The sequence below is a fragment of the Macaca fascicularis genome, chromosome 1, assembly GCF_037993035.2.
Source record: "Macaca fascicularis isolate 582-1 chromosome 1, T2T-MFA8v1.1".
In the NCBI taxonomy this organism is placed as follows: Eukaryota; Metazoa; Chordata; class Mammalia; order Primates; family Cercopithecidae; genus Macaca; species Macaca fascicularis.
This window is the reverse complement of record NC_088375.1, coordinates 30,149,807-30,176,214: the sequence shown is the minus strand read 5'-3', so window position 1 is coordinate 30,176,214 and position 26,408 is coordinate 30,149,807. Positions and strand designations below refer to the sequence as shown.

At 36.3% G+C, this 26,408-nt stretch overlaps 1 protein-coding gene across 7 annotated transcripts in view; it reads right to left on the bottom strand.

The window, feature by feature from the left end:
- Positions 1-26,408, bottom strand: part of SUCO (SUN domain containing ossification factor) — an 81,877-nt gene that overhangs the window by 43,886 nt on the left and 11,583 nt on the right. For 6 of the 7 annotated variants that reach the window (XR_006698295.3, XM_045392837.2, XM_045392840.2 and 3 more), the window contains exons 2-9: positions 19,623-19,737; positions 17,866-17,976; positions 15,102-15,256; positions 13,670-13,807; positions 13,297-13,447; positions 1,959-2,082; positions 930-1,054; positions 372-439 (exon numbers count right to left, since the gene is read on the bottom strand). Coding sequence is in view for 4 of the 7 variants with exons in the window: in XM_045392837.2 (XP_045248772.1) it covers positions 372-439; positions 930-1,054; positions 1,959-2,082; positions 13,297-13,447; positions 13,670-13,807; positions 15,102-15,256; positions 17,866-17,976; positions 19,623-19,737 (987 nt within the window). In the remaining 3 variants the exon portion in view is untranslated. Of the gene's footprint in view, positions 1-371; positions 440-929; positions 1,055-1,958; positions 2,083-13,296; positions 13,448-13,669; positions 13,808-15,101; positions 15,257-17,865; positions 17,977-19,622; positions 19,738-26,408 lie in introns of those variants that run through there. The other variant, XM_074013157.1, reaches the window with a different exon arrangement.

The following is a 26,408-nucleotide window of genomic DNA, read 5'->3' as shown; positions in this document are numbered from 1 at the left end:
TATTCTTACAGTTCCTGAATACTTCTGACTCATTCATCTGCCACTTCCTATTAATCCTTCAAGGTTCAGCTCAGGAATTACCTCTTCCAGGAAGCCTTCTCTCATCTCCTCTTCCAGTTACACATCACTCTTTCAATAACACCCTTTCAACAGTACTTTTTATACCATTTCATAATGGTTTAACCAGGTCTGTCACTTTTTTCTTTTTGTGACCTCCTCAAAAGGAAAGGAAGGCATTCTGTCCTCAGTTTTGCATAGTATCAGCACTAATCAATCATAAATGCTTATTAAATGATTAACCCTAATGCAAAAGCTTAACATAATATGCATATATATGCAGAATGTACTCTTTAAAACTGTCTATTACTCACCAAATTTTAGTGCTGCAAGGATTCAACATATAAAGATCCATATTTTCTATAAGAATAGCAGATGTGCTCTATTTTAAAAAGAGGAAAGGAAACAAATTACTTTAGGAATAATGAAGAAAGTATTTATTTTAACTTTAAAGTTTTCTAGGACTTCTGTATTTTTAGATCTTAAGTACACCTAAGACTTTAAAACACTCACTTGGGAAAAAAGCATAAAAGTAGCTAAGATTCACCATTCATGGCTACAGCATTAAATTAGTGTCACGACAATACATTTAAAATTCAATGTCTGTTACTTTAAAGAAAAAAATAATATTTTAGTTATTTCCTTTTTAAAATTTCATACGGTTTTTAAAAGTTAAAAAATGCAGGGTAAAATATATCAGTGAATATAAATAAGAATTCATACAAGATAATGTTTTGAAAAGCATATTCTGCTTTTGTTAGGGAATAAGGAAAATATCTCACATTAAAATATAGTTCCCAGTAAAAAAATGCCTATATTTTTAAAAGTTGTTAATTTCCTATATATATAAAATTTTATACTTAAGTACCTACCTTGGCTTCTGGATTAGCTGCTAGAATTTTGGCACCGCATTCTACTGAGGCATAATTATTTCGATTTTTCTGGACCTTTTTGGTGGCATGTGAACCTCCATTAGAAGATGGATGCATTGACTGACCTGCAGACAAACTTTATTATAAATATACATATATTTGATTATGACTGAAAATACCTCTAGCAACACTGATCTCAAAAGCAATAAGCTGTCTTCTAGAAAATAATAGGTTTTAACACTTAAGAGAATATTTTAAAAATTCACAAAAAATCAAAGTGCTCCACCTCAACAGCTTTAAAATATCCCCCAAAAACAAATTAACTACAAAATTCTACATTAATTTATGTCTAAGTAATATAACTCACAAAATGAAGCTTGTCCATGAGAATCAAAGCTTTCTGTATTTACATCTATTATAAACATCTATTAAGGATGTATTTTTTAAATTATTATTATTTTTTTACGCTCTGGGGTACACACGCAAGACGTGCAGGTTTGTTACATAGGTAAACATGTGCCATGGTGGTATGCTGCACCTAACAACCCATCACACAGGGAATAAATTAACTATAATTTTAGTCACCCTCCTCTCCCTCATAACATAAGCTTTTCTTTAGGTATGTTCTTGAAACACCATATGTAAAACACCTTTTGGTAAGTTAAAGAATATTTTAAACTCAAGGATTTTATGCAAGTACTTTTTGAGTTCCACATGAATTTTAAAATAGCTTCCATGCCTCAATTTTCCTTGTATTAACTGTGATGGAAATCACTGCTATGCCTTATTTTATGCCCGCTTAATAATTTACAAGAATGGATTTCAATTAAAACTAGAACTGTATGTAATTATATACAGGTACATGATATATGGATGGATCAACAGCAACTTGGTAAGTTTCACCTTTAAAAAGTTTTCAAAAGTAAGTTTTATTTTGTTTTACCAATCAAAAAAAGAAAGCATATTAAAACTACACCATAAACTTAAAAAAAAAAAGAAAATGTTTAAAGAACTCAAATACTTCCTTACTTTTTTCTTTTTCTACTTCCATAACTTTCTTCTTCCATTCATCAAATGTTGGTATATCTTCCGGATCTTTGGGACTTGTTACAGATGTAGGGTCAATGTCTCCTGGTTTTGTATAATCAGAGCTCTGAAAGAAACACCAAAAAATAAGACTTCAACTTTCAAATAATACAAATAAATTTTAGAAATAAATACAAATGTTTCTGTCAAATTAAAGTTCCAATTTATAATGAATGATTATATTTTGAAAAAATAAAAAAGGTAAAAAGAAAAGTTTTGGTTTACTGAAAGGCTGAATTTCTCTTGAGATAATTAAAACATTCTATTTAGGATGTGTTCCTTCACTTGTTAGTGATATAAGCATAGGTCGTTAAAAAAAATAATTACAATTACTCATACATAGTCTATACAAATGAATAAATTGTATACTTGTCATGCATCCACCTTAAAATATAAGTTAAGATAATACATCCATTAAAGGAATCTAGATAATTTTAGATGTTTTATTTCCACAAAATCCTTAAAAAGAAACACTGTGTACACAAAAATTTTAAGGCACATTAAAAAATCTAAATGTGAAAAAACAAGACTTTACATTTTAGAAGAAAATTTAAAAATCTTTATAAATCATGTTAACAAGATGCAGAATGCATATATCATTTTTAAAAGCTGATACATTTGGCTAGGCTAACCATAAATGACACGGAAGAATAAGTCACACACTGAGAGCAGTATCTGCAATACATTCAGTCAACAAACTATTATCAAGTATAAAGAGTATCAACAAATCAAATAAGGGGATGGGGTGGGTGGGAAGCAAAGAATAAAATCAATAAATCCACAAAAAGATATACAATTCAGTAATAATCATGGAATCCAAATGAAAGCCTGAGATATCATATAAATCAGTGGTCTACAATCTTTCTGAAACCAGTGGCTAGTTTCATGGAAAACAATTTTCCCACGGATGGGGTAGGGAGATAATTTTGGGATGAAACTGTTCCACCTTGGATCATAAGGCATTAGATTCTCATAAGGAATGCACAACCTAGATCCCTCACATGTGCAGTTCACAATAGAGTTCACACTCCTATAAGATTCTAACGCCACCACTGATATGACAGGAGGCAGAATTCAGGCGATAATGCTTGCTTACCCACCACTCACCACCTGTCGTGCAGCCTGTTTCCTAATAGGCCATGGACTGGTGCTGGTCTGCGGCCTGGGGGTTGGGGCATGCTGAGATAAATTATACAAATCTAATGGAGTTTAAAGTGTGATAGTCTGTGGCCACGTGTGAAATGTCTGTTGAGCCAAGAGAAATCTATCAGACTGCTAAAAGGTTTAAAATTTAACAATATTAAGATGTGCATAATCCCTAAATACACCCCATATATAAATCTAAGTGAAAACACTCACGTGTCCAAAAGATATGATAAGAATGTTCATTAGAGCATTGCTTTTAATACCAAAAATAATAACCTAAACATCCATTAAATGAGGAACAGATAACTGTAGTAGTCACTATAAACAGAGCAGTGGAAACAATGAACGAATCTCAAAAACAATGTTGAATAAAATGTTACTTATGGCAAGAACATCATTTATATTAAACTATGCCATATAATATTTATTGTTTATACTTATTGAAAAACTCTAAAACTAAACAAAAACCCACTAAATTCAAGATAGTGATTATATCTGAAGACAAGAGAAGGAATATTGGGGAAGAGCACACAATCTTGCGACTTTTTTCCCTCTTAAACTGAATAATGAATACACAGACATTTATTCCATTATTGAATCATGTCTAAAACAAAGTTTTGATGTATTCATTAATACTATCTTGAGAAGTGTACAAAATTAGATAGCAAACTCTGGTAAACAATATAAGTCTCATTTAGTATATATTTGCTATATAAGAGCATGCTTTTGAGCACTAACATGAAATATTCACAACTTCTGGGACTATTTCTTTTTTCTTCAAAGGAAGTAGAGTCATTTCCAAACCTCCTTTTAGGAAGACAGCAATTTGGTCCCCACCCAACTTCCATCTTAGAGTGCTTTACAGAACAAGTTGATTTACTAAATGAAGTCTATAGCTATTTAAAACAACACATGGCAGAAAAAGATAAAAGAGCTAGTATTACTACTAATTTAATTTTTTCAATTAGATAACAAAAATCTAGTTTGAATATAAGGAAGGAGACAGGACTTGATTGATTCTGCAGGCAGGGCTCAGACACTGAACCATATGGATGACTAGATAAAACAGGCCAGGAGCAGTTTCCAAATAAGACACGCCTACCAGCATGCCTTGTCAATTTAGCATTGCCATGGCAACACCTAGAAGTTACCACTCCTTTCCATGACAAGGATCCAGCAACCTGGAAGTTACCACCATTTTCCTAGAAATTTCTGCATAAACCACCCCTTAAATTTGCATATAATTAAAAGCACGTATAAATATGCAGAACTGCCTCTGAGCTGCTACTCTAGGCACCCTGCCTGTCGGGTAGCCCTGTTCTACAAGGAGCAGTACTTCTGCTGCTGCTGTATAAAGCCACTTCAATAAAAGTTGCTGTTTAACACTACCAGCTCGCCCTTGAATTCTTTCCTAGGTGAAGCCAAGAACCCTCCTGGGCTAAGCTGGGGGCTTCTCTGTCCTGAAACATCTGGTAACCGCGAAGGGATGAAGAAAGCAGAGATGGTGGTGAGAGGAAGAGAGGCAAGATGATGCAACAGCAGAGATGGAGAGAAGGTGATTGGCAAGAGCCAATGAGAGATGGCAGTCAGAGAAGCAGTGAGAAAACAGCAAGGGACAAGAGACAGCAGTTAACAAGACAGCGAGAGATGGCAGTGTGTGAGATGAGCAGAGAGGTAACTAAGCAGAGCTGTAATGCCTGAGCTCTAACACTAATCAAAGGCTCTTTTGAGAGCCACCATTTTTCCTGGCAGACAGCACAGCTGAGCAGATGAGAAAGTGGCTATAGTGCCACTGCCTCATATGGGACCCACTGCTCTGACAGGCAGACCAGTAGGTCACCAGTCCCTGTGCAAGCTCCTCCCACTGCAGCAGCTGAGCCCACTCTAGATGAGGGAACCTGGAGGGACCTTCGCCCAAGTCCCATGGGGAAGACTGGTCACATTTTGGCTTCTGTGGATGGGTGTGTCCCCTCTACCACCCCCCATAATATCAGGTAAGCTAGGGAACAAAAGCCTTTGGCTAAGTGGTCAGTTAAAAGCCCCCATCATTAGTGTGCCCTGAAACATATCCTAAGCACTTCTTCCACTGGTTCTCGCCCTTCTATTTTATTATTCCACCAGTCATTCCATTTTCAATCCTAAAATGTATGCAGTCTTATTGTTTGCTTTTAACTTTCTGTTAACTATATGTGGGCAACTGTTTAAGGTGGGACACTTAGTTGTGAGAGGTTCCCCCAGTGTGTTGACTGTGGGACACCAGAGTCACACTCTGTGACCTCAACTTGATTGTGGGACACTGCTGGTTGCACCCTGGGTACGCCAGGTTTTTCGGCATTAGTGAGGGGACCCTCATTGGCTGAAATGCAGGCACTCTGGGTTTTCAGCATTGGTATTCTAGACTGCACCCCAGATGCTCTGGGGTTTCTGGCATTAACATTCCCTTTAGGACTGTGGGTTATAGCCCCTCTCCCTAGGGGAATATTAGTCTTGCCCTTTTGTGTCCTAAAGTTAAAAGTATTATTTTCCTAATAGCCAGTTGCAAGCCCCTTCTTGGGAGCTGTCTTATAACTGCTTTGCTTGTAACTGTCCCTCTTGGTCAAAGGAACTGGGAGTTCACAGGCTTCTGACCTCAAATGGACAGACACCTACAGCAGCTGACAAGTGGCTACCTTTTTTCTCAGTGTCTCCGCTACCAGGTAGGTTCTCCAGCAAGTCAGGGCCTCTGAGGTCTCCCCTTTGGCAACCCTTTCCTAGGCAAATTATTTATGTTCATAGACTTTAAAATGTTTTAAATGGCATGAGAATAGAATAGAATAGAATAGAATAGAATAGAATAGAATAGAATAGAATAGAATAGAATAGAATAGAATATAGGATTGAGCTTATTGTATGGTATAAAATCTAAAAATGATAAAATGGTCCTCATCTATAAAATTCTAATGTCTGGTAGGCAGTTCAGGATTTCTTGCTAGGTTTACATAAAATGTGCTAAAGAAATGTATTTTTTATTGGGAAAACATTTTTTGTTTAATTTGGAAGTTATTAAAAGGGAAGTTCAAAATATGAGGAAACCATTAAGTAGAAAAGAGAGACATAAAGAATGTTATGGATAAAAATGTTTTCTCTCTGTTTTGCAAAGAAGGATATAAAAAAAGAGTAATTTTATATGAGGGAGAAATCTTGCATAGTAAATTCTTGTCCTAAAGTAAAATGTCTGGTTATTCAAGAAAGAGGTAACATAGGACAATGTATTAGTCCATTCTCACACTGCTATAAAGAACTACCTGAGATTGGGTGATTTATGAAAAAAAAAAAAAAAGGTTTAACTGACTCAGTTCTGCAGGCTGTACAGGAAACACAGTTGAGGAGGCCTCAGGAAACTTATAATCATGGTGGAAGTGTGAAGGGGAAGCAAGTACCTTCTACACATGGTGGCACAGGAGGAAGAGATTGAAGGGGGAAGTGCAACACACTTTTAAACAATCATATCACGTGAGAACTCATTCATTACCAAGACCCTGGGCAGCTCCACCCCTGTGGTTCTACAGGGTAGAGCCCCCATAACTGTATTCAGGAGCTGGTGTTGACTGCCTGCAACTTTTCCAGGTGCACAGCGCAAAGTGTTGGTGGATCTAACATTCTGGGGTCTGGAGGATGGTGGCCCTCTTCTCACAGCTCCACTAGGCAGAGCCCCATTTGGGATGCTGGGGGTTGGGGGTTCCTACCCCATGTTTCCCCTCTGCACTGCCCTAGTAGAGGTTCTCCATGAGGGCTCTGTTCCTGCAGCAGACTTTTGCCTGGACATCCAGACGTTTCCACACATCCTCTGAAATCTAAGTAGAAGTTTCCAAACCTCAATTCTTGCCCTTTTTGCACTCACAGAACCAATACCACATGGAAGCTGCAAAGGCTTGGGGCTTGCACCCTTTGAAGTAATGGCCTGATCTGTACCTTTGCCCCTTTCAACTACAGCTGAAGCTGGAGCAGCTGGGATGCAGGGTGCCATATCCTGAGGCTGCACAGAGCAGCAGGACACTGGGCCTGACCCACGCAACCGTTTTTCCCTCTTAGGCCTCCTGGCCTGTGATGGGAAGGGCTGCCATGAAGGTGTCTGAAACGCCCTAAAGGCATTTCCCCCACTTTCTGGGCTATTAACATTTGGCTCCTCTTTACTTATGCAAATTTCTGCAGGCTTGAATCCCTCCCCAGTAAAAGGGTTTTTCTTTTCTACCACATAGTCAGGCTGCAAATTTTCCGAATTTCTATGCTCTGCTTCCCTTTTAAACATAAGTTCCAGTTTTAGGCCATTTCTTTGTTTATGCAAATGAACACAGGCTTTTAGAAGTAACCAGGCCACATCCTGGATACTTTACTGCTTAGAAATTTCTTCTGCCAGATACCTTAAATCATCTCTCTCAAGTTTAAAGTTCCACAGATCCTTAAAGCAGAGGCACAACACCACCAGTCTCTTTGCTAAATCACAGGAAGAGTCACCTCTGTTCAAATTCCCAATGAGTTCCTCATCTCCATCTGAAACCACCTCAGCCTGAATTTCACTGCATATCACTATCAGTATTCTGGTCAAAACCATTCAACAAGTCTCTAGGAAATTCCAAACTTTCTGTTATCTTCCTGTCTTCTTCTGAGCCCTCCAAACTGTCCAACCTTGCCCATTACCCAGTTCCAAAGTCACTTCCATATTTTCAAGTATCTTTTGAACAATGCTCTACTTCTCTGGTACCAATTTTCTGTATTAGTCTGTTCTCACACTGCTATAAAGAACTACTTGAGACTGGGTATTTTATGCAGAAAAGAGGTTTAATTTTTAATTGACTCACCATTTCTCGGGCTGAACAGGAAGCATGGTTGGGGAGGCCTCAGGAAACTTAAGGGCAAAGGGGAAGCAAGTACCTGCTTTACATTGCCGTGCAGGAGGAAGAGAGTGAAGGGGGAAGCACTACACACTTTTAAACTACATCTCATAAGAAGTCATTCACTATCACAAGAACAGCAAGGGGAAATTCCACCCCCACGATTCAATCACCTCCCATCTGGCCCCTCCTCTAACATGTGGGGATTACAACTCAACATGAGATTTGGGTGGGGACACAGAGCTAAACCGTATCAGACAAGTCAGAAAATTCAAGCATGTTGTAGAGGGTCTGTGTTATGTCATGACAAGGTTCATAAAGGAGACTTTATAAAAGAAATTTTGTGTATGATTAAACTTGTCATAATTAGAAGGAAATTGTTTATAATACACTTGCTAAAGAACAGTCTAGCCGGGTGCAGTGACTCACCCCTGTAATCCCAGCACTTTGGGAGGCCAAGGCGGGTGGATCACTAGGTCAAGAGATAGAGACCACCCTGGCCATGGCCAACATGGTGAAACCCCGTTTCTACTAAAAATACAAAAACTAGCTGGGCATGGTGGCGCATACCTGTAGTCCCAGCTACGGGAGGCTGAGACAGGAGAATCGCTTGAACCTGGGAGGCGGAGGTTGCAGTGAGCAGAGATCGCACCACTGCACTCCAGCCTGGCAAAAGAGCAAGACTCCGTCTCAAAAATAAATAAATAAATAAATAAAAGAATGGTCTACATGTTAAAACTCAATTTTCTTAAAATGTTGATTTGCTAAATTACCAGAAATTTTGCTTTTTAATCCTGTAATCTACTCTTTTGAAAGCTTTTCGGATTCATTTTAACTCTTTTAGCTTTTTTTGTCAGCTCCTGTGAGTTTTTCTGCTGCAACTATGACTGCCGTTGTGGCCTGATGCTAAAATGTTTAGTCTTAGAGGTCTATGGGAGCAGTGTTTTCTTCCAGTATAGCTTAATTCTATGCTGTTGTTTCTTTTCTTGATGTGTAACCTATTTTGGCTTTTGGTTTTGACTCTTATATTGCTTAGAAGTGTTTGGGGGGCTCCTGCCCAAATCCATTCCCTTTGGCCAGGAAGGGAGCATCTGTTCAGTCTGTTGGGGGGCTATGGATTTTGATTTTTGTTCTGTATTCCTCCTTTTTGTCAGAAGGTGCTGGATGCAATGTTAATGGCAAAGATTTTATTTTCGCCTGTGCCGATGCTAAGATATTATGCTGCCTGCTCCAGGTCCACCGTATCCCTTGGTGGGAATCCTGTGGCCAGGGGACTTGGAGTCAGGAAACTTGTAGCCAGGGGATGTTCTGGGCCAGACAAGAGTGGAGGTGAGTGGGTACTCATCGGTCCTTGAACCCTTTTGAGCAGTGGGGGAGCAAAATAGTGTAATACTTCTTTTCAATCACTTTAGCCAACCTCCCAGGAAACACCGCTCTTGTCCTTGTTGGGTGTAGAGGCCATGCTAAGGTCCAATTGCAGACATCATGTTGTCACTATTAATCTTGTTTGCTCTCCCAATTACCCTGAGCTGGTGTGGCTAGAAACATAATTCTACAGTAAATGTTTCAAAAATTATAGCATCAGGGCACCACCTTCATGGTTGCTAGATTTGTCATCAACATCCCCAGGATAAAGATTTCAATCTTCTGGCTTATCCAGAAAAATCTCACAAACATGTCCCCCAAACTGCCTAACTAACCACAGCAATCCTGAAATACCCAAACCCCTACTTGATAAGTGGAACAAACTCTCCCTACTGAACAAATTCCACCTGAACCTCCCACCATTACCTGGACCTGGGAAGTTGGCTATGTATACCTCCAGTGCACTCATGATTCTACCTTCTGCACCTTTTGTGTTAAGGACACTAAAGCAGAAGTTTCCCTGCAATGCTCTGAATCCAACTCTAGATGCCAACATACCAATGCCACAGTGAGGTAAATGGGATTCCACTTGAAAACAAGGAGACTATATATGGTGGCTTTTCCTGGATTAGAATATACAGGGGAAAACAACTAACTACCTAGTCTGGGAAGGTGGCAGTGCCACCCTCTTTCAGAAAATAATTGTTCAACCACCCCTATTAGAATGGCGGAAAGTATCTCTATAGACTCAAGTTGGCAACAAAGAATAAAGATCACACCCCATAGGGTCTCCGTTTGTGCCCCAATTCAGCTCATTTTTCTTTGTGGCCATGAATGGGAAGAAGTCATACCCCATAACCACTCCTGACTCCCCAGGTAGTCATCTGCTCTTTGTCTTTTAATTCTGAATAGTTAAAAGTCAATATCTGCTCTTCTAGGGGTAGCTTTCCCTTATGTATCAAAACTTGGAACTGAGGTGAATGTATGTTGACCACTCTTGCCCCTTCAGGGGTCACTGTCATGAGACCCAAATAACACAAGAAGTAAATAAGCAATAGGATTAATTCTGGCAGGAATCAGGGCAGCAGTACCCTTGGGTGGCTTTGCTTACCACAAGTGAACCCTAAACAACTTGACTCAAACCCTAGAATCCTTAGCCACCAACACAGGTCATGCACTAAAGAGAATTCAAGAGTCCCTAGACTCTTTGGCAAATGTATTTCTCAATAACAGACTAGCACTGGACTATTTACTAGCTGAACAAGGTAGAGCATGTGCAGTTATTAATAAAACCTGCTGCACATATATGAACGACTCCAGACAGGTTGAGATTAACATTCAAGAGATCTATAAGTAAACTACCTGGTTACAGATACAACCAGGGCACTTATTGCAACTATATCTGGTCAACTATCAAAAGTGCCTTCAAAAGTTTCAACTGGCTTTTAGCTACCTCTTCTAGGACCTTTGAAGGCTGTCTTGTTACTAATTTTTGGTCCTTGCCTGTTTAACCTCTTTTGTTTCATTTTGTTTTGTCTTAAAACAGTTCCAGGTAAAGAAAATGTTAGCACAAGGCTTCCAACTCATCCTGTCTCTGGGCCCCTATCAGTTATCCAGAGATTTTCACTTCTCTGGTGCTAGACAGGGCCTACACCGTAAACTCAGCAGGAAGCAGTTACAGAAGACGGATCTCTATCCTTGTGTAGCCTTCTTAAGATTACGGAGGAGTATCTAATCTCTGAGGGAGGAATGAGGTAGGGAGGTGGGATTCAATTTTGGAGGCGGGTCTTGGACATCAGATCAAATTGAGTACCAGCTAAAACAGGTCCCAGACGGAAGCAAATTTCCATAAGCCAAGCCCACCACCAGTGTGCTATGTCTGTTTCCCACTGCCACAGCAACACCTGGAAGTTACCACATCTTTCCATGGCAACACCCAAAAGTTACCACCCCTTCCCATAACAATGGCCTGACAACCCAGAAGTTACCATCTTTTTCCTAGAAATTTCTGCATAACTACCCATTAATTTGGATATAATTAAAAGTACATATAAGCATGACTGCACAACTGCTTCTGAACTGCTATTCTGGGCACAATGCTTATGGGGTAGCGCTACTCCGCACAGAGCAGTACCTCAGCTGCTGCTGCTGCCGCTGCTGTACACTGCCACTTCAATTAAAGTCGCTGTTTAATACCACTGGCTTGCCCTTTAATTCTTGCCTGGGCTAAGCCAAGAATCATCCCGGGCTAAGCACTAATTTTGGGGCTTGCCTGTCCTGCATCAGATACATTGGGAAAATAAACAAGAAACATGCACTTAGAAAAATTTACCTAGCTGAGATACTAACAAAGTAAAACTCAAATACAAAACCTGCAACAAAAGGAACATACATTTACCCTTTGAAGCCCAGCCAAATAAATCACTATATCCTCCTGGCAACAAATAAGAGAACAAATACAATAAAAATCACTTTGTAATGCATTGTCTATAAACAACACAACAAAACCAGTTTGTAAAGCATTCTCCATATAAGCATATAAGCACGGCAATCAATGTCTCACAGACCCTTGAAATAAAAGGCTAGCACAAGGCATCAGAAAGCAAATTCTCTCCCACTCACATAAACTTAACTGGGCAGAGTTATTCTGAAGTGGATACTAAATAAAACTATTGGCTATTAGTCGTAATGTGCTCATTATCTGTCATGATTTTTCTGGGATACTAATTCATTTAGAAAGTAATTAATACAGTTAATTAAAATTCTACTCTTTTGCCTATTAGCATAGACTCACAAACAGTTTAAGTCTCTTAGGTAATAAAGAAGTTTCAGTCTGCTAAGTTAAGGAGAACAAGCAAATCTAGGACAAAGCTAGCTGCCATGCTTGAATTTTACATTTGACATTTTTATAAATACCTTCAAAGGAGATGTGTTTTAATGTTTGTCTAATTTTATTCATGGATGTGATATCTGACAACTAAACTTTAACATATACGTAATTTGGTATCATTGAGAAAAGTAGTTCCTTCAAGATGTATGAAATGCTGAGCTCCCATAAGAAGCATCATCAAAACAGTTGGTCCCATGATAGTGAAAGTCTCCAGAATGAAGTTTAGTTAGTCGTAAGTGAAGATTCACTGAAAATACGTGAAAAAGAAAGCAGAGAACAAAAGATCCCAAATTAAAGAGGAATAAATATGGATATGGTAGTCAGCACACTGAACTACCCTTGGACCCTATTTATTTTTGTTTTTGTTAAGTTTATGGAATATACTTCACCTCTTCAACTTAGTCATTGCTTACCTGAGGGAAGTTTAAATTGCTGTGCTGATACTACTTCAAGAAATTCTACAGTACATGAAGTCAAGGTACAACTCAGAAGGAGAAAAGAAAGTAAAACTGTTTCACTGTGATAAGCTCTGTCTTAATTATAAGAATCACACTCTAAAATATAAGGTGGTCTGGTTGTATTTTGCATACAAATAATGAAAGGTAAAATGTTCCATTAAAATAGTTCTGATTGAAGAGCCTAAATTTAACCTCGTACATTCTGAAGATAATTAAATGTAATTAGGCATATCTTCTTCTAGATAGCTTTCTAAGAAGCTGATTAAATAAGGACTTTATGTATCTGGTATCAAACAGCTGTGCATGGCACAAAATCATTTAATAATATATAACCAAGGAGAGTTCACGCTTGAAACAACTTTATGTAATAAACACTATATTGGAGACAGAATCACTTGCTCTCAGAGAGCACAGTTCCTGTTAGTTCCACATGTTGTTATCTACTTCATCTCCCTGATTTTACAAAAAATATAGTTAGCAAATTATTATGAGCTTAGCTAATAACAAAAATGCATTACATAAAGAAGAGATAGTGCAAGTTATATACTTACCTCATTTTTTACATTATCTGAAGCATTCAATGCAGATTTTTGATCACCACCATCCTGTTCACTTGCTGAAACTTTTGATTCAAATTCTGATTTTGTTATCTTTCCTTTACCATGTGAAGATGATACATTTTCTATATGCTGGCCAACAAGGCTATTTAAAACCAAAAGATATATTAAATAAACAGATTTTACTGGATAACAAATTCTATACAATCTCAATTCTTATAACTCATGTACAAAGTAAACCAAGGAAGAAACACAGAGAGATCAGCTTTCTCTCAAAGTGGAATTTAACATACACCAAAGTCTATTCAAACAGGACACTGCTGTTATTACAGAATCATAAGAAGGACAAACAACTGCTCCTACCCACCTGTCAGGTGGACTGACAAAGGAAGGTTGTTCAATTGGAGCACTAGCATCAAGGGCCTCACCAACATCACAATCAGTTTCAGACTGCTCGGTTTCACTTGGTTTGGCTATAGGAATAGTACCAGATTTTTCTATTTCACTAAAAAAAGAAACAAGAAACATAATCTGGTAATTAAATTAACTTGAGGTAATATACATTAAAAACACTATTAGTGATTTCCAAAACATAATGTAAACCAAAGAAAGAAAATTTTAAATCATGTCAAGTCAATTGCTGACTTGATCTGTTATTGTCCTCAGCTTCTAAATAACTACCTACCAAATATTAAAATATTAGAGGTTAATATTTGGTCGTATCAAAAATAAGATTTTTAAAAATTACTTATTCTCACTGTATCTTCTCTAAAGTTTAATTTCCATGTTACTATATTAATTCTACCAGCATTAAAGTTGTTACTTATGGCATCCTTCAAAAGTCATTATCTCAAGACATTTCACTAAAATTTTAAGGTGTTCTTAGAATTTCATTTTTACCCCTGCCTCACCTCCATTTCATTAATCAGTCATGTTTAATATAATGGGAGTATAGAATTCACTGTTCAGATATGTGGTATCTAGCCTTAAGTTCCTTCGGAATCATTTAAATTTAAAATACTATCATTAAAGTTAAAATACTATCATTATTTATCAACATGTCTTCTGTTCCCTGGCCCGTACTGAGACATGCTCCTAGCTGGTAACCATAACACCTTGTGCAACTCCTTCAACCCAGGCCCTTACATTCTTGAGAAGCAAGGGTGATATTAACGGACACATTTATCCTATGTACCAGTTATTCTTCTTGCACTTTATTTATATTAACTCATTTGATAAAGGAAATGCTTATGTAGTATTAAGAGAAGGACGTTTCGTTTTGTTCTTTGGACTGTTGCAGGAAGGAGCTAGGAGAAGTATCTAACAAATTTTCTAATTTAAGGATCACTTAAACCCAAACACTCTGAATATTTATTATCAAGTTTGAAAAAGGTAGCAATTCACACGAAGACATAAAAATGAATGAAATGGCAGTGATACTTAATGGAAATGAACAACCTGACATTTGAGTTGATAATTACAGGGAAGATAATTCAAATAAGCACTGTTTCCTAAGTAGAACCTTACTTTGCTTAGACTATATAGAGATTTCACACTTGGGATCTATCAACTTCATTGAGTTAGTTAGCTAAATAAACTTGTTATAAAATCATTACATTCAAAACACACAAAGGCATGCACACACATGCACACAAAACACAGTAACTGTAATTTAATTTAGGTCTGCTATATAGCCTAAACTTCAAACTTGAGTAGCAAGCTGCTTTATCTTTTAAAGAAATCTTTCTATCACTAACTAAGGAGATTCTTTTTTGTGTTTGTTTTTTGTAATGACTTACTCAAGCTTTGAGATTGGAGTGATTTCTGAGGTAGATGAGCTGGAAATATTTTCAACAGTTTCACTGTCCACAACTGCATTGGAAGACTCTTCATGCAAATCAACTGTAGGGAGTGTCTCCACCACCGGTGGACTTAACTTTTTTGACTCTGTATTCTGTTTAAAAAAAAAAGCCAACTAAATTAAATGTTGAGATTAATATATCATCTCTTTAGCAGAATAGGCATTTATGGAAAGCATTTCTGAAAAATGACAATATAAAAAATGTTCACTAAAAAAGTACTTTTATAAAAATCCTTTCTTCCAATATTACCACCCTAAGGAATATATTTCATATGAAAATACAGGCCCTACACATTGTTTCATGGCATTTCATAAACTAGGAAAGAACTTTCTCCCTACCTATTTCCTACTTTGCATCAGGAGCTACAAAGATTTCTGTCTTCTCTAATTGATGAACGCTAGTAGCAACAAAGAAACCCTATGGACAAGTACAAAACAGTACAATACATAGTTCTTGACCCTGAGCAGTTTAGGAAATAATGTGTATCAATAAGCAACAATATATGTTCAAGTAACAACACCAGGAAGCAATAAATGATTCTTGCTGCTCCTTTAGTCTCCAATGTCCTGGGCCTTTCAGTCCTCCAAAACACAATGTGAAATCTACCTAACACCTGTTCATATTTGAAAACCTCTATCAGCACCTCCACTTCCAAGACCAACCCTAAACAGAATTAACTACTCCCTTTCCTCTATGCCTCCACTGTTCTCTGTACACTTTTATTACTGTATCTGTAACAACTCAATTGCCATTATTCATGTCTCCCTCTCTTCTTCAAGTATACCATAAATGTCCTGAGTAAGAACTATGTTCTCTTGATCTTCATATTCCCAGTGTCTAGCACAGTACCTAGCACACGGTAGGTGTTTAAATGCTTCAATAAATGAATATCAAGTGAGAGGTACAAATATGCTCAGCTCAAGGAAAAAGAAACTAAGGACTATTATGAATTAGAAGAGCTAGGCCTTAAAGAAAAGAAGGGCCAGTACAAGAGCAGAAAAAAACCTCAAGGCATGTAGTCCAGAAAATATAAAGTATGATCATTTGGGGAATTATTTATACTGAGAAATTCACAAAAAAATATAAATAGTCGTCTGCATTTTTATGATGGAGGCCTTGAGAAAAGGACTACTGCCTTATTAGCAAATACTATATTACCATATGAACGTGTATTCATACTTTAAAAATTAGTGAGATACTTTACATGCTTTTTTTTTTTTTTTGAGACAGAGTCTCACTCTGTCACCCAGGCTGGAGTGCAGTGGCGTGATCTCGGCTCACTGCAACTTCCGTCTCTTGAGTTCAAGCGACTCTCCTGCCTGAGCCTCCTGAGTAGCTGAGACTACAGACATGCGCCACCATACCCGGCTAGTTTTTGTATTTTTGGTAGAGTCAGGGTTTCACCATGCTGGCCAGGCTGGTCTCGAACTCCTGACCTCAGATGATCCACTGTGCCCGGCCTACATGCTATTTTTTAATTAAGTCTTCAAAATCCGATGTGTATTTTATGCTAACAGTAAATTTCAATTTGGACTAGCCACATTTCAAGTGCTTAATGGCCACATGTGGCTAGTGGCTACTATAATGAACAATATAGGTATAGAAGACATGGTAAGCACTTGGAAGTATCTGAACACTACTACATCATAATAAAATTTTTATGAATAATGGTAGGAGTGTTCAGGATAGTCATACAATTGTAAGGGCTACAAGTATCACTTTTCTCTTACTCCTATGCATAAACCCTTGACAAATGTCTTGCAGAATCCAATAAAATGAAACTAATTCTATCGCTTTAGATAACTCAGTAAGTTATAAAATAGCCCTGGCTCTTGCAAAAAGTGCAAGGTTAAAAAATAAAAAACGAAAAAAAAAGAATAGCCAAGGCTGTATTTTTTTAAAAAGAAAGAATTCTCCCTCATTCTGAGTTAAAATGTGTGTTCTTTTTTTAATATTCGAGATTTTAGTTTTTCCTTAGTCCTTCTGCCTCCAGATCAAACATCCCCAGTTCCTTCAGCCATTACTGATATTAAATGGCTTCCAGATACCTCAGCATTAGCATTCTGATCAGTTTATGGTATATATATTCTAGACAATCAAATATCCCCAGTTCCTTCAGCCATTACTGATGTTAAACGGCTTCCAGATACCTCAGCATTCTGATCAGTTTATGGTGTATATATACTAGTTTTTAGTATTTTTCATAAAGTCTGGTGCACAAAGTAAACAATATTCAGAATGTAATATAAGAGAGGGAAAAAACATATTTTAACCTATTATCTATTCATACCCATAATAAGTAGAAATCTTGGTATCAAAATACTCCGAGTTCTACATAAAAATACTCCCTTTTGTTCCAAGTGATTCAGGTTAGAAAAAAATTTCCTAACAACTGAAAATCTGAAGAGACAAGATACATCATAATGAACCAAAATAGAACCGAGGAAGAAACGAGGATTTACACTCAAACCTTTACTACCAAGAGACTAGTCACATTTATTATTATTATTATTATCTGTAATTATACATGTACTCAAAAGTAGTACTATTCGCAGGTAAGCAATCTTAAGTCCAGTTACAGAGTACCTCAAAGTGAAAAAACTAACAATACACACACAATATGGTGACCGAACAGAGGTTTTCAACCTTGTGAAGTAGTTTGAAATGACATATTATTAAAAATCAAAGCAACATAGCTTACTTGTACATCCACAATAGAGTCATCTTTTAATTTATGTTCTTCTGGAGAAACAGGTAAATTTGAACCTGATTTTCCCAATGATTCAGCATTGATAGGTCCCTCTCTTTCATCCTATATAACAAACAACAACAAAAAAGATCACCTGATAAAACTGTTTTACAAAAGTTATAAAGCAATATGAAGACCATTTCTTTCCATACTTTAAAACCAAAAAATTGACTTGTGTATTTGACTCTAATTAATTTCATTTGTTTACAGGATTATTGTCTATTTCCTCCAATCCCCGCATTGCTACAACACTTAAAATGTGCAATACACCAGTTCAACAACTTCATTTGATTTCTTAATAAGCATTTTAGTCTTACCATCCAGCACTGTTTTAAGCACCTAGTAAAACTCCAATAAATATCTGACAAATGAAGGTACATAAAGCTCTTCCTTTCATCTCTTTTTTGACATACATTCGAGTTAGAATTTCTATACCTTTATGCCTTCTAGAGTGTAACTTTCATAAAAGTTCATATTCAATCTTTGTTTACCTGAGCCTATATAGCTCATACTAGGTATCTAAATGTTTGCTGAAAGAATATGCTTTCCCACTTAATGCTCTGCTTAAATTCATTTTTATGACATTTGTTTGCAAAATGCTTCATCAAAAAGGGGATTAAATCAAAATCTTACATACTGTGTGGGTGAAAATATAAAATCATAGTTTTTTTGGAGATACGTGGCAAGTCTTCAAATTTTAAATGCTCCATCCCAGAAATATATCCAACATAACTTAAATTTAAATAATCCACTCTAAATATGCAAAAGAAAACCCTCAAGTATGTAATTGTAAATATGTGTTGAAACACACACACACACACACGTGTGCACACATGGCAGGGAACAAAATGCAAAAGTTTGTCAATAAAGAAACAATTGATAAATAACATGTCTGTATAACAAGATTAAAATGCAGCCATTCAGAATATATCAACATGAAAAGATGATATATGAGCTATCACTGAGGGAAAGGGGGATGTCAATTTGTAATATATATATATACATGATATTTTCATAGAAATAAAAATATTAATTTGTGGGCATATATAAAGGTGTTATTTATACCCACAGAACAAGGTCCGAACATTTTCACAAGAGATAGTAAACTGTTGTTCCTTTGGGGAAAGGAATGAGACATAAATAATAAATATTTTATATCAATATAAATTATTTCAGTAATTTTAAATAAATACACTGAAGTTAAAGGCAAAAGCCAAATCAAGTCAATACTCACCATTTATCATTTAAAATGGTAAAATAACATGTTTTAAGATCATGAGGTTTTTTGGAGTCTTTATATTTACTGCACCTAATTACATAAAACAAACTACAAAGCCACTAACTGTAGATTCTCCCTGGAATACTCATTTCTAATAGTTTTTAATTTGCAAAATTGGGATTTCTTTAAAAACTCTAATTATTATAGATCATTAAAAACAAATCACTCGTTTTCAGCTCTCTGAACATGCACTACCCTATACTATAGGACTAAGGATGTTACAAAATTCCAAATACAAGCAACAAGAATAAACATATAAATATCTCTGAGCCATCAGAATGTAAGAATTACCTGAGTAATAGCAAAGAAAAATACAAATCTCCACCAAAAATTATGGCACAGCATTTTTGAAATTATTTTATTTTGAATGTTTTCAGGCACTCTCGGAAAGCTGACACACAAATTATAATGTTAACTTTATTTAAGGCACCTTTTTCGGGAATTGTACATCTTCATTTTCTAGCGCACAGTTGTCATCTTGAGAGTAATACGATGACGCTGAAGCTGAAGAACTCTCTTTACAACATACACGCCAGCTGGGAAGCCTGTAAAACACCCACCACCACCAGCGACAAACAGAAAAAGAGAAAGAAAAAGAAAGAAGAAGAGTTGTTAAGTCAACGTATTTCTGTATGGGCTAGAATTTGAGGCAATAAACAGACAGATGGTTCCTATCCTAATACCTTTTAACAATTTAATGATGAAAATCAATATGCATAAGAAAAACATAAACATTATTATCAGCATTCCAAGTAAGACATTACGAATTCCATGAAGGCACAACAGGGAAGTCTTCACCAGAAGCAGTATCTGATCATTATGACACAAGGAACAGAGAAAGCTGTCAAATAGCTAACCTCCTCGGAAAGCAACAGTTCTTATAAATTCTAACAAATATTTAAGAACAGATAATCCTAAAGTTACCTCAACTGTTTAAAAGCCTAGAAGCTTCCAAATTATTTTTGCATAGAGAACCTAACAGTGATATCAAAAACTAACAGAAACAGCACACACATAAATGAATACTAGAGGTGAATAGTACTTAAGAAATAACATGCAAAACTTACCAAGAAAACAATAAAAAAGAAAGTCTCTAGGAACATACCAAAGGAGAAATATACCACAATTATTATCAAGTAGAGTTCAGTTCTGACATTCAAAATTGGTCCAATATAATAAAATCAACTTGATTTGCTACGCAAAAATATCAAGGAAAAATATCTTATGATTATATCCACAGCTACTGAAAAACATCTGATAAACTTATATATCCATCAATGTTTCAAGAATCAATAATGAAACAGGAATAATTATATATTTAACATGGAAAATACATATGTAATACATAAAACTAAAAGTCAGTACTATACATAGTGAGGAAACCTAAAAAGACACCTATATAGATCTGAAATAAGACAAGAATGTCCATTTTCATTAGCATTACAAAACACGAAGATAAAAGAGGCATAAAAATGGAAAAGACAGTAAAATTATCTGTAGTTCCAAATAATGAGGGTATCTGCATTAATTGCAGACGAGTTTATATAAATGGAAAATTCAAAAGAATCACCTGTTAAAAGAACAGGTATAAAAATTATATTCCCAGATATAAAAATTATATTCCTAAGTATAAAATTAAGAAGCAAATCAACACTCTCAAACCATAACAAGTACTCATTTACAATAGAAACGATAAAGTGCCCAGATAGAAACTTGGCAAGAAATCTTCTAGTAAGTAGAAATGTTTGAAACTGCCAATATTTGACAATCTTTTTACTTGGAAAAAGTGTCAATTTCACAATTCAAAATAATAGGAGCAGTCTGAAAACCACATACTGAGGTGGTAAAAAGGGAGACTTTTTGTATAAAAAGTAAGCCAGAAATAGTCAAGAATATTCTGATATGAGGGGACTAGATCTATATGAAACTACAGTAATTACAGCAATATGATACTAAGATAACAGAGGCAAAGGAAACCCCCAGGGTGACTAGAAAGAGAAATCCCAGGAAGATAGCTGTAAACAAGGAATAGAAGGCAACCAGTCTAGGTTAGTTTATCAGAGCACCCAAATACCACCAGAAGAAATGGAATGCCTAGGTTTAAAGACTTTGGAGATTTCTTAAACCTACTGCTTTCATTTTAGAAATTGTATTTCTATTTTTTCCTTGAAGGAAGGTTTTCAACTTGAATGTGTGGTGAAAAGTTTTTCTTGTGGCAACCTACAGTCTTTAATACTTCTAGGCATCCTGCCATTTTAAGGGTGTATGTTACAACTATGTGTTTCAAAAAATAATGGTTAAGTGTTAGGGTAAAAGAGAAGTCAATTCATCCTTACTAAAAAGAATAGGAGAGGAACTCAGGAAAATTTTTCGAAAGGATATAGCAACTGAAGAGCCAAGGAAGATTTCATTAAGAAAGTGGAAAACATTCTTTATTGTGCCAAGGGAGATTTCTTTACGGAAGAAAGCATTCTTTAATGTGAAAGTGATTGAAAAAAACCATCTTTTTAAAATGGATATCCAATGGCTTGCAATGACAGCTTTTTACATTTGCCTAGCACAGAATTACTGAACCAGCTATCTTTTTGTTTTTATCATACTATCAAATAAATCTAGCAAAATAATGCAATAATGAATTCTAGAAAGACATTAATGTGCGATAAAGAATATGCTAATATGCAAATGAGCCAAGCTTAATAATCGCAGGGAAGGAGTCTGCAATTATTAAGCTTGACTAATAAAACTAAACTGGAGTCTGTCACTTTCAAATGAATTGTTTTCCTCTGAGTTTTAATGAAGAAACTTTACAAGCATGTAAGATTACCCAGTAAGTACCAATTATTATGTTAGATACAGGGCCCTGTTAGGAAACATTGGGGTAATTTTCAACTCATTTAAAAATTTGAGTAAGTACATATAGTTTTAAGAAAATATGAAAACAACAAAGCAGCCATTTTAATTAACATAGAAACCAAACAAGATGTAAAACATTATGTCATTAAGACAGCTATTTATTATATATGAGTAAAAAGAGGAAAGAATTACAAATATATATGCACCTAACAATGTAGAAAATACACTACAACCACGGGCAAAGCTACAGGTGGAAAGAGAATAATCAAAAATTATGGTGGCCTATTTTAAATTACCTCACAAAATAACAGATTAAGTGGACAAAATGATATTTATATTCCATGTAAGAAGCTCAATCAAAGATACAGAATTTTATACCAAATACAAATTAAAACATTCTTCTCGAGGACACGTGGAATATTTCCCAAATACCAATCATAAACTGAAGCCTCAAAAGAAGCCTCAAATTCCAAAAACTCAAGCTCTAAAAGATTATATTCCCCAACCAGGCTGCAACAAAATTTGAAATAACAAAAAGACAGCTAACAATATCCCAAGCCTGGAAGCAAGAAATATGTAGCAAAATAATCCTTAGGTTAAAGAGGAAACAACATTATGAAATAATCAGCAGAAGACTACCAATCAAAATTGGTGGGATGTAGATGAGACAATAGCAGGAAAATTATGCTTCTGAATATATGAAGACAAATGCTGAAAACAGAAGAGCTAATCATTCAACTCAAAAAGATAGAGGACAGTACAAATGCAAAGAAACAAGGAAGGATATATGGACAGGCACTGCTAAAATAGAGAACAAAAACAGCAAAGAAAATTAAGAAAATCAAAAGTCGGTTCTTTGAAGAAAGTATTAGACAAACTTCTGGCAAAATCAATAAATGGAAGATAGTAATGGAAATTAACAAAATATGGAATAAAAAGATAACCACAGAGAAAACATTTTTAAAATTATAAAATATTATAAATTATATATAACAATATATTTGGCAACAGGAGAAATGGATACGTTTCTAGAAAAACAGCAAAACTGCCATAAGGAATGGAAAAAACTGATAACAGACTGATAACAAATAAACTTGAATGGATCTATGAACATCTCACACATAGAAAATTCAAACCTGGTTTTTAAATTTTTTATTTGGAAATAGTTTCAAATTTCAGAAGAGTAGGCAGCATGGTACAAAAAAAAATCTACAAATGCCTTAGCTGTATCAACCCATTGTTAATATTTTACTTAATTTGTTCCATTATTTGTCATTTGCCCATGCTCACTCACTCATCCTCCCTCTCTCCCTCTGTTTCCTCTCTCCCAGTAATTTACCTCTAAAATACTGTGATATCTATTTCCACAGAAGAGGGATATTCTCTTGAATAACTACAATACAGCTATCAACTTCAATAAGTGTTACATTGACACAAAAATTTACTGTCCATATTGCAATTTTGTCAATTAAATAATGTCTTTTTTAGAATTCCATTCTCTAATACAGAATTAAATCTATGACCATGTCCTGCATTTGTCATGTCTATTCAGTATCATTTAATTTGGAACAGTTCTGGAGCTTTATTTTATGCAGCACTAACATTTTTGAAGGCTATAGTCCCTTTTCTTTTTAGATAGTATAGTCCTTATGTGAGATTTGTCTAATGTATCATGATGACCAGATTCAGATTAGGTATTCTCAGTCAGAAGCCTTTGTTGTGTCTTTCTCAGGATATTATAGTGATGTTGTGACTTTCTCAGGATATTGTATCGAGAAGCATATAATATCCATGTTCCAGCAGTTGCAATTCTACTTTTAGGTACTTCTTAACAGCAATGAAAACTATGTCCACAAAAAGCCTTGTACAAGCATGTCCCTAGTAGTTTCTACTCGGGACTAGATAGCCAAAATCTGGAAGCAGCCCAGATAACTACTAACAGAAGAATAAACAAACTGTAGTACATTCACACAGTGTACTACTACTCAGCAATAAAAAGGAACTAATTAATGACAAAGGAAACAAAATGGGTAAATCTCAGATATTACATTGAGTAAAAAGAAGTCAAACACATGAGTAAATACTGTATAATTCCATTTAGATGAAGGTCCAGAAATGGCAAAACTAATCCATGGTGACAGAAATCAGATTACTACTTGCCTCCGGGGGATTCACCAGAAAGGGACATGAGAGAACTTTCTGGGGTGATGAGAATATTCTATATCTTGAGAGGGTGTGAGTTACATATGTGTATGCATGTGTCAAAACTGATCTAACTATACAGTTAAGGTCTGTGCATTTTGCTGTACATTATTTATTTATTCTGAGACAGGGTCTCACTCTGTCACCCAGGCTGGGGTGCAGTGGTGTCATCTCAGCTCACCGTGGCCTTCCCCTTCCCGGGCTCAAGTGATCCTTCCACCTCAGCCTCCAGAATAGCTGGGACTACAGGCAAGCACCAACATGTCTGGCTAATTTTTGTATTTTTGGAAGAGATGGGGTTTTGCCACGTCGCCCAGGCTAGTCTCGAACTCCCGGGGTCAAGTGATCCACCTGCCTCGGCCTCTCAAAGTGCAAAGTGCCACTGTGCCTGGCCTATACAGGTTTTATTACCTGTTCAAGATCCTGCAACTAGTAAGTGGGGATCTGGGGTTAAAACTTGGATCTTTTTGACTCTGAAGCACGGGCCTCTTAGCTACTACACTACATGGCCTTCATCTTTATCACTTGTTGCCATTACGAAAATCAAGAAGTAGTTAATCAGAACTTCTCCTTTGTGATAGTTGTTTTATTTTTGTATTATGCTGTAACTAGCCTTGACTAGTATTACCGATTCTTGAGTGAATCTAACAGTGTTATCTTCTTACCTTTCTTTTCATTTATCTGTTGGATAGAAAATATTAAACATGAAATGTAGCAACATGGAAAAATCCAACACTTTGGAGAGAGATTTAAGTTTGCAAGGTGAGTGATGGGCAACTTATGAGCTTCAGTTTCCTTATTTGTAAAAATTAGATTAATACTTTAATCCAAGAGTATGGACAAATTTAAGAGGAGCCCAGGAGTCAAAGACCAGCCTGGACAACAAGGCAAAACCCCGTCTCTACAAAACATACAAAAATTAGCCAGGCATGGTGGCGCACACCTCTGGTCCCAGCTACTCAGGAGCCTGAGGTGGAAGGAGAATCACCAGTGCCCAGGGAGGTCAAGGCTGCAGTGAGTGGTGATCATGCTGCTGTACTCTAGCCTGGGGGACAGAGTGAGAAAAAAAAAAAAGCAAGTAAGCAAGCCTGTATGCCTCAACTCAGTATCAAAATTGTAAAATGGACTTATTAGGAGGAACTGAAATAAATGTATATGCTATGCTTAGCCTGGCACAGAATATGCACTGAAATGTCAGTTATTATCAGCCACTACCTTTTCTATCTACTTTCACTTACCAAATTTCACAGTAGTTTATACTTGTAATCTCAACTTCTTCACCTTCTACTTAGTCCTCAGCCTGCTGAAATCTAGTTTCTGCCCTCACTGTGCCACTCAGACTAGTATGGTGTGGCAGAAGTTAGATTTTTTTGATTCCTCGGCTGCATGTGGTACCTCTGACTGCTGTTTTAACTTAAACCACCTCCTTTTTGACTTGTCAAATTACACACTTCTGCTTCTCATCTCACGCTGACTCCTGCTTCTGAGTCTCCTTTGATATGCTGCTTCTGTTCACTATTTAAATTCTGATGCTCCAAGGGTCTGGTTCTGAATCTTCCCTTTATATTCTACATAGGAGACTTACCTACTCTCATGGTTTTTAGTTGACGGCTACTGAAACTTTTATCTTCAGCCCTTATCTTTTCCTAACTGGCCCATTCCTTAAAACCCTTCTGTGATACCCTACATTAATGTTGACAATACATAAAGCTCATTTAAAAGTTGCATCTCTCTTCCTTCATATTCCAAGATATCTCAAAAACATCTAAATCCAAAATTGAATACATTAGCTTCCTTTTCCAAATCTCTTCCTCTCATATCCTTGATCCCACCATCTGGTACTGCTGTCTACCCAGTCCTCAAACTAGAAACCTGAAAAACATCTGTGACTATTCCTTTGCCTTCACCCTCCCTTGACCATCTCGTTTATTCTACTCTAAATTTCTTTAAATCATTTCTCAATCCCCATTCTGACTGCCTCAACTCAAGCTCTTATCTCTTACCTAGAGCGAACTCCTAACAGATCTCCCTAATTCCTAACTTGCTACGTCTGCGAATCAACCATTAACACTGCCAAAAATCTAACAGTAAATTATCACACTACCATTCCCCTGCTTAAGACCTTTTATAGACTCCATTAACTACGTGACAAAACTCAAGC